The sequence below is a fragment of the Nicotiana sylvestris genome, chromosome 7, assembly GCF_000393655.2.
Source record: "Nicotiana sylvestris chromosome 7, ASM39365v2, whole genome shotgun sequence".
Taxonomy (NCBI): Eukaryota; Viridiplantae; Streptophyta; class Magnoliopsida; order Solanales; family Solanaceae; genus Nicotiana; species Nicotiana sylvestris.
The window spans coordinates 51,223,405-51,231,828 of NC_091063.1; the positions used below are offsets into that span (position 1 = coordinate 51,223,405).

The 8,424-nt window shown below is 32.5% G+C and overlaps 2 protein-coding genes across 2 annotated transcripts; one reads left to right on the forward strand and one right to left on the reverse strand.

The window, feature by feature from the left end:
- Positions 1-1,171: 1,171 nt before the first annotated feature.
- LOC104237674 (uncharacterized) lies at positions 1,172-2,816 on the forward strand. The gene is made up of 3 exons (XM_009791864.2): positions 1,172-1,414; positions 1,760-1,831; positions 2,448-2,816. The coding sequence occupies exons 1-3, from the start codon at positions 1,225-1,227 to the stop codon at positions 2,741-2,743; spliced, it is 558 nt and encodes a 185-aa protein (XP_009790166.1). The 5' UTR covers positions 1,172-1,224; the 3' UTR covers positions 2,744-2,816.
- Positions 2,817-2,906: 90 nt separating this feature from the next.
- LOC104237675 (cytochrome b561 domain-containing protein At4g18260-like) lies at positions 2,907-5,105 on the reverse strand. The gene is made up of 4 exons (XM_009791865.2): positions 4,714-5,105; positions 4,377-4,538; positions 3,675-3,823; positions 2,907-3,556 (listed from the first exon to the last, which is right to left on the reverse strand). The coding sequence occupies exons 1-4, from the start codon at positions 4,855-4,857 to the stop codon at positions 3,235-3,237; spliced, it is 777 nt and encodes a 258-aa protein (XP_009790167.1). The 5' UTR covers positions 4,858-5,105; the 3' UTR covers positions 2,907-3,234.
- Positions 5,106-8,424: the final 3,319 nt, after the last annotated feature.

Here is an 8,424-nt window from a genome sequence, read left to right on the forward strand (position 1 = left end):
CATTTTTTTATTACTTTTTTACAAAAAATTCACTTTTGCCTATGTCTTTTTTATTTTCTCTGTTATTCATTCTTTTGAGTACAAAAACTTTGAAATACCTAAAAACAAAGTACTCATGACTCATCTCTCTAGGCTCTGAGGCTTTCAGTAGATTCAAAGCAAGAAAACCCCTGCTCAATATTAAGCGATGCTTTTAAAAACTTTTTTGAATAATTGTTTAGTTTGCTATATAGAGCATGAAATATTTAAAACTGTAAGTAATAATGTTATTATTGATCATTTTCAATAAAAACTCGTCCAGGACAATTGTAAAGTAAATGATATTTTTTGCGAATATAGTATTAGTATAGTTTGCACGTCAACTTGCTGTCATCATAAAATTTTATATAATAAAACCAAATATTTATCTTTAAAGTAATAGTGCACCCATGATATTAAAATCCTGGATACGCCTCTGCATCTCATAATTGTAGTGAAGTTGAATTCCTGCCCTAGATAATTGAATTCATGCCCTAAAATATAACAAAATTAAGAATCTTTTAAAATCTTTATAATTTGCATACATATTTTTTAAATATTAGAGGATAAAAAGACGTACGATATTTCGTTAAGGCTTTCATGCTTTTAATATAGTATAGATTAGATGACATATTGGCACTGTTTTGGCTATTGTTGAGAAAATTGGATTTAGGGTTTAGGGTTATTAGCCGTCTATTTTGGTTGTTATTGAGAAAATTGGTGGAGTCAATTAATTAAAGGTTAAACGTACTCAAATATAGATATCACAAGGACCAAAAGTAAAAACTTAGCAATAACTAAAAGTATAATTTCTTCCAAAGAATGAGGATTTTGGAGTATAATGGCCTAACACATCTAATTTTAATAATTAATGTATATTACTTTAAAAACAGAATTTACATGTTCAGAACGAGGAAAAAAACAGTTACTACATAATTTTTTAAAAACATAAATATTTAAAGAATACTAGTACTAGTACTAGTAGCTAAATACTAGTACTAGTACTAGTAGCTAAATACTAGCAGTCTCATTTTTTTTGTGAAATAAATTTCAAAATCAGAATATTAGTGGGACAGGAAAAATTTAAATTTTGTGGTGCAGCTATTTTCAGCCACCTGTTTTTAAAATTGAGATGTCCATAGTAAAGTAGTTTTACAAGCAAAATTTTGCAGCCTCATAAGTCATACCTAATGGCCTTACACAACCATGGCTTTGAATTTCAGCTCTGTTCAGCCTCTGCAACCAAAACATCTCTGCTTTCTCATTCCTACCCATAAAAATGATCCCCTGAAGCTGTATCAGTCTCAAACTTTGCTATCTTCTTCCTTGAGAAGAGCTGCTCTTTCTGAAGAGAGAGATGGAAATGTCACTGAGGAGGAGCTTCCCACTTACTCTGGTGTGCTTAGACTTCACTATTTATTCTTTTTTTTTTCATTTCTTCATGTATTATTTGATTTAAAAATCATATTGTAAAGCACTGCTAGTCTTTAAGGCATCTGAGTTCTGAAAGTTTTTGTCACAATCTAGAAGATGGAGATAAACTGACCTCTCTGATTGATTGTTGATTGTTACCCTAGTGGAGAATTAAAAGAAGAATCAGCATTAAACCTCTGCCTGATTAATATTAATTTTTAAGTTAATCATAGGGTGTTCAATTTCATGTTTCCATTTGATATATGACAGCATGAGCTGCATTTGTTCTGTTTGTTGTTGAACTTTTGCTGATTTTGTTTTGATTTAGGGTCATTATCTTCTGCTCGAACGCAGCTAGATCTCTTGGATCAGCTTACTTCCAGCAGCTCAGCAGTTAATGGTATATGTTCTCCCCTTTGGTTCTGTCTTTTTCTTGATTAGTATTGTGAGAATTTCATCAAACTGCTCTAAGAAAGTACAAAAATCAGAATTTGCATCATTTACGAAAGTCAACTTTAGGCCAGGAATTTAACATCATGCATCCATCTATTAAGCAAAAGCATCTAGACTATGATCATCGAAGCATCTTCCGGGCCATATGGAGGTGCTTTTGTACCTATCCTTGACGGACCTTGGTATTTCTGACTGTACTCCTAATGTGTTAACGAACATACTCCAGACTTCCCAGATATATATACTATGTAGCAGTTAATAATTTGGGAATTCTACATCCTCCATACACATAGGGCTCTAGTTGCACAATCTGTAGTCTTCTTTATGCAAGTTATACTGTGTGAGACAGCTTCATGTAGAATCCGTTAAGCATTCTGCTCTAGAGGGGATTCAGTTCTCTGTATCATCTTCTATGACCATTCATTATCCCTTCCATTTAGTCAAAAAGTTATAGCAAGATTTCAAGTAAACCTGCCCATCTTTGCTTACTTTCGCCTTTCCTTATCGAGAGCTGAGTTACGCTTTAGTTATTCTTGACCATCGTTGACTTGATCCTTGGCCAGGTTATGAAAGTGATAGTAGCTCTAGTAAACCTACAATTCGTGCTCAGCTCGCTAAGTTGGTTGGAGATCGAGATGATGACTTCAGCATTCCCTTGGGTAAGAATCTTAAGAAGGTCAGCGCCAAGTTCTTAACTGTTTCACAAAAGAGAAACATCAAAAGACAAGCCTACTTGAATGAAGTTTCTCAGAGGAATGACTCAGTATTCTTTGCTACAATTGGAGCATTCGTCATCCTTCCACCCCTTGTCATTTTAGGAATTGCAATTGCGACAGGTTATGTGCAGCTATTTCCATGACTTGTATAAATACTTTGTATAAAGATCCACTGTTTCTGTTGCTAATATAGTGAAACTATATAAATTTGTGAAAGTCCTGCTAATTCTCGAGATGAATGGTCATTTGGAGTTGTACATTAACAGATTATTGCTAGTAAAAGGTGATCGAATGGGCACTCTTCTCTCGCTTGAGTGTCTTTCGTTGTAGGTCTCACCGCAAGACCTAGAGTTGGTTAGAACTAGCTACATATGTTGTGATGGAGTTGGATATGCTTAACTTATTGAAATGTAAAAAGGCGGATATAGATACAAAATTTATACTACAAATGTAAAAGGCGGACACAAGATTCCTCATATTAATTGCTGTATACGATGCTCTACACTGATTGTACTACACAAAACTCTCATATTTGTTTGTGAAATTGTAACAAAATTGGAAAGAATTTAATGTTAGTAAAAAAACAAAAGAATTTAATGTTAGTAAAAGGCAAATTATTTGTTTGTCTGAAGTCTTAACATGGCTCTGGTGATGGCATGGATGACAATTCATTTTTCTCGTTAGTTGGAGATGTTTCTTGATCCGTTGGTCGTACTGAATCATTGCCTACGGTCACTCCTGATTGCTTGATATAGTGCCATTTTTCTTGGAGTAGATAGATGAACGCGATAACAGCGACCTCAGCACTGAAAAGCCAGTTCCAAACACTGATGCTTTTCATTGTTTTCATGTGATAGGCCTGTAATCCTGTATATATGTTGACAATTCCCAGTAAAGTAACTGTGATTCCAATGAGCCAGTGGAAACAAAACCATGCACCCCTTCTTTTGCTTCCCCTGCAAAGGAAGAACAAGAAACAGTACTAATTAACTACACCCATATTCTTTCCCACATAAAGCTTTTATTCAATTGAATGAAGAGAAAATTTCATGGTGAAATCATGGTATGCTTTACTTGTCAGGCCGAAAAATCCCAGCGACTATTGGCAGCCATATGGCAACATATAGAGCTAAGCCAATCCGTTGGTGAGTATTGTCGAAAAAGTTCTCAAAGTTTATTACTGACAAAGTTGTTGCTGTTATTACGAGGATAACAGATAATATCTGCCAAATAAGAAGAAATATTGATGTGAATTTTATGCACTACATAATTATGTAAATGTATGTGGACTTTCTAAATAGAACTATAGAAGTAGTCAGCTGTCAAGTATCATATGTCAAAACAAACGGTTATAACTAACATCATAATTAACTTGAATTGTGCTCATTTCTAAATAATAAACTGATAGAGCTATTTGTAGTACTCAAATAAGAGAGTTTATTAATCCTGTCTTTCCTTTCCCATCAAGCATTCATCCCTGCTACCAACTTGAGGATGAATGGAGGTTAACTTACAATTACTTAATGACAAACTATGGGCTAGTTTAATTATTAGCAAATCTGTAATCATAGCTGTGACTCTCTTTCAGTATCATTACAGGTGAAAAGTGGGGTACTTTTATCCTATAAACAAGGTTCAAATTTGTAATAATAACTCAGTAACTGTTGAGATACTGATGCTTATGCCAAAGAAAAGAACAGTATACCCTTCATTGACTGAATGAAGTTTATGGCCTTTTCTATGTTCTCAGTGAAACAAAAGTTAAAGGGATTTTACCTGTAAAGAAGCATGAGTATAGAAAATAAGCTTTAGCCTTCTTCCACATTTCTGTCTATTTGACATTCTCATTACAAGAATCGCGATAGGCATCAAGAAACCCATAGAAACCCATAGCAGAAATCCATGCAGGATAATTTGAAATGACAGCTTTGGGCTTAACTGAAATTTGAGATAGATAATTAGTTGCTGCCCTACAAATATATGGGAAATTACAGAACAATAGCTAGAAATTGTCTACTGAGATGGTTCGATCAAGTTTACTTTTTCATAATACCTTTTCATAGGAAAAGATAAAATTGAATGATAGAGAATAGGAGATGTAAATGTGAATAACCTCAAGGACTTTGTGATGACTGGATTCATGAATAATCCTTTTTGTGTGCTTTTGAGTTGAACTGACTGATGGTAGAAGAGCAAAAATGAGAATCGCCGCGTGAACTATCAGCTTCTGCATGGGCAGTATGGTGTTTCTACTCATACTCCTATGTTTCTAATGCTACAAAACTTTGTGTTGATGAAGAGAGGAAGGAACTGAGAAGAAAAAGAGGCTTGTTATAACCAGTAGGCTCAGGTACATTGCTTTCTCTTCAACTGCAATGGTCAATTGAACTTTATCATAAACTAAACAACACTTTGTCTAAAGAGTAAAGACATTGTAGAAAAACAAATATTTCCTTTCTAAGCAGTGTTATCCTCAACTCTAAAAAGAAGCCCAAGTGAAATGCTCTTTTGACAAATTCACAATGTTTGCCATAGTGTTTTATAGTGCATATTTTTATATTGAGGAAAAGAAAGTAGGGAAATGGAAGTTAGGCTGTGATTTCAACCTGGTGGGGACTCTATGACAGGCTTTTCCTTTTAATGGAGAGAATGTGGGATTTCAGAGCAGAAGATAGCCAGAGTGGGAGGACAAATTTCAAAAAAAAATATCAAGTATAGTTGACAAAATATATGTACAATTTTAGTCTATACTTACCCACTACTGAGCAGGAGCATGGTCACTAGGATTAGTAAGCATTTTTCTATGTTGGGTAGTTGCTTTTGGAAATGCACAAAACTTGAACCATTAGACAGTTAACAGTTAGTATTTGTTAAGTTGGTAAACCACAAATATTATTCTGTTCCGAAATAAATTTTCTGAACTTGCTAATTCAGCAATGCACATAATACGTAATTTATTTATCAGCCATTTATAGACTTTTTGCGGGCCAAAGACACTTACATCGTGTGAGAATTTAAAAGAACAAAAGTATAAGACAGGTGGACCATGACATGCAACTTTATGCAGTAAATTTTACAAATGTGATTGCTGAATAGCTTTATTGTTATGGCCCCTCCACTATCATATACTTGAAATCAATTTCTGTATCTAATCATGACAGTTTTGGCCTACTTACGTGCTTCATATATCTTGGAAGTATTAGCCTTGGACCACAGCTATCAGCTAATAACTTGTATTAATTTGCTACATCCTTTTGAGACTCTGCTTCTTGTTACTGGTCTTTAGAAAATCAGAATCCTTCTAACTAACAATGTACTGTAGTTTATAGTAAGTAGTGAGTGTTCAAGTTTGCAATTTTGGGTTAGAATATGAAGTGACTAGGAGGTCCCTATAGAGCAGGAGTTGGCACATGGGAGCCAATGATGCCAATTTACCCAAAGTTGTTAATATGTCACATGTAATCCAAGCACAACCTTCCACCTTGGTATGATAACTTAAAAAACAAATTGCAATCAAAAGCTTAGGTAGTTTCTCAACTTAATAAGATTAGTAATTGAGAAGTAGTTAAGGGTCTGGTCTAATGGTCAATGATGTTAGAATGGATCATGTGAGATTAAGGTTCAGATTTAGGTAAGACAAATAATATGAGGTAATTTCTGCTAATCTATCTAAATCGTGATAGATAGAATTACTTGATACTTACGCTTAATAAATAGAGACGGACCTACTACTAATATTGAGGGATTACCGGATCACGTGAACTTCAATGTAAATCTTGTAAATATAGTATGTATAAATAACTTGGCACCCTGAACACTAAAAGCCTTTAGGGGCACTAGTTGAGCAGTTTGCTCCAATTTCGTTACCCAGTATGTTAACCACAAAAAAAAATATAATAGTTCCCGTCGCATTAAAATCCTGGATCCGCCTGTGAGTAACTGGATGATTAGTCGAGTTGTATGCAATTGTCTCGACACAACCGTTATTAAAGAAAAAGTAATTGGATAAAGCAAAATTATCTTAAGTATAGTGAATTAACAAATAGGTCAATCAAACCTTGGAAAGGAAGAAAGCAGTTGATTAACATGAATAATAGAACCTTTGATTCCCAAAGTCGAAAGCGCCTTTGATTGCGACCAATAATCAAGTACGTAATGGAGAAAAATCATAGTCTCGTTAACAAAGTTCCATAGGTAAAAAGAACGCTTGCTTTAACCGCCAGTGCAATGACTTTCCTTTTTGGTAGTGAAGAGAAGGTACCACAGTTTGCACATTCTAGACCTAAAAGTTTGTAAATGCATTCATAGGATAAATATGACAAATCAAAATATCATATCAATTTTGTGAATGAGAAGAGAAGTTAATCATTACCCTTAACCAAAAGATATCATTGCAAGTTAGAGAGAGCTTCAACCACTTTAATTTGTAGCATCAATTACGTCCAATTACACTTAAACATTAGTTAGACGATTGTTTTACCGAAGTTCGTGGTGTCAATGTGGTATTGAACATGAAATTCATTAATTTTAGTACATTTTATGAGCATGCTGGTTACGTTCTTGGCTTTGATTCATCTTAACTATATGCATTAGAGAAATTCAATAACTTGCATTGCTCTGATACATTTTACTATATGTATCTCTCCCAACTGCTACCAATAAAATATTCTATTTCACATCAATCATAAGCGAATGATATTTTCATCGAGAATACTTGAAAAAAAAATATGAAATATGATTACATTAGATATGAAAAAGACAAGCAAAAAATACTTTTTGGAAACGAAATTAAACGAATAATTGGTGTTCTATAAAATGGAGAACAAAAAAGAAATTAAAATCGAAAACAGTAAGCAAAAAACATGGGTGCCTAATTCAAACAATTCATATTCTGGAAGAAAAAAAACACAAATAATTGAGATAGAAACAGGAACACAGGTGCCTAATCCCTTTTTGGACTTAATTTATCATAGTATCTTTTTTAAATTTCATAAAAGGGTTCAAAATGCCCCTAAACTATTGGAAAAGGTTTAAAAATACCCTTCATCCACCTATTGGGCTAAAAATATCCCTCCATCTACCTTTTTGGTTCACTTATGCCCTTTGATCGGTAGGTCAATACTGAATAAAAATAATTACTTAAAAAAAATAATTTGCACAATTTTTTTATTTTTTTAAACTAATGCATCAATAGTCCTCCACTAATTTAGTAAAGTCTTCTCCTTCTTTTTTTTTCAGTTTTTACGAAAAACATTCAGTTTTTACAAAAAAAAAAAAAGAAACATTTTTTTCACTTTAATTAAAGCTTTTTTTTGTTGGTAAAAACAGAAAAATATGAAAAAACAGAAAAAAATTGTTTTTAATAAAATATTTTCGCTTTTTAAAAACTGAAAAAAATATTTTCAACAAAATATTTTCGTTTTTTGAAAAATATTTTTTTTTCAGTTTTTTTAAAGCATTTTTTTTGTAAAAACTGGAATAACATATTTGTAAAAACGGAAAAAGAATTGTAAAAACTGAAAAAATATTTTCGTTTTTAACAAAATATTTTTAAAAAAAATTGAAAAGATGAAAAAAATAATATTTTTCAAAAACGAAAATATTTTTGTTGAAAATATTTTTTTCAGTTTTTAAAAAACGAATTTTTTTTTTAAAACAATTTTTTTCTGTTTTTATAATTTTTTCCAGTTTTTACATAAAAAATGCTTTAAAAAACTAAAAAATGAATTTTTTTTTTTGTAAAAACTGGATTATTTTTTGTAAAAACTGAAAAAAAAAAGAAGAAGAAGACTTTACTAAATTAGTGGACTACTGGTGCATTGGT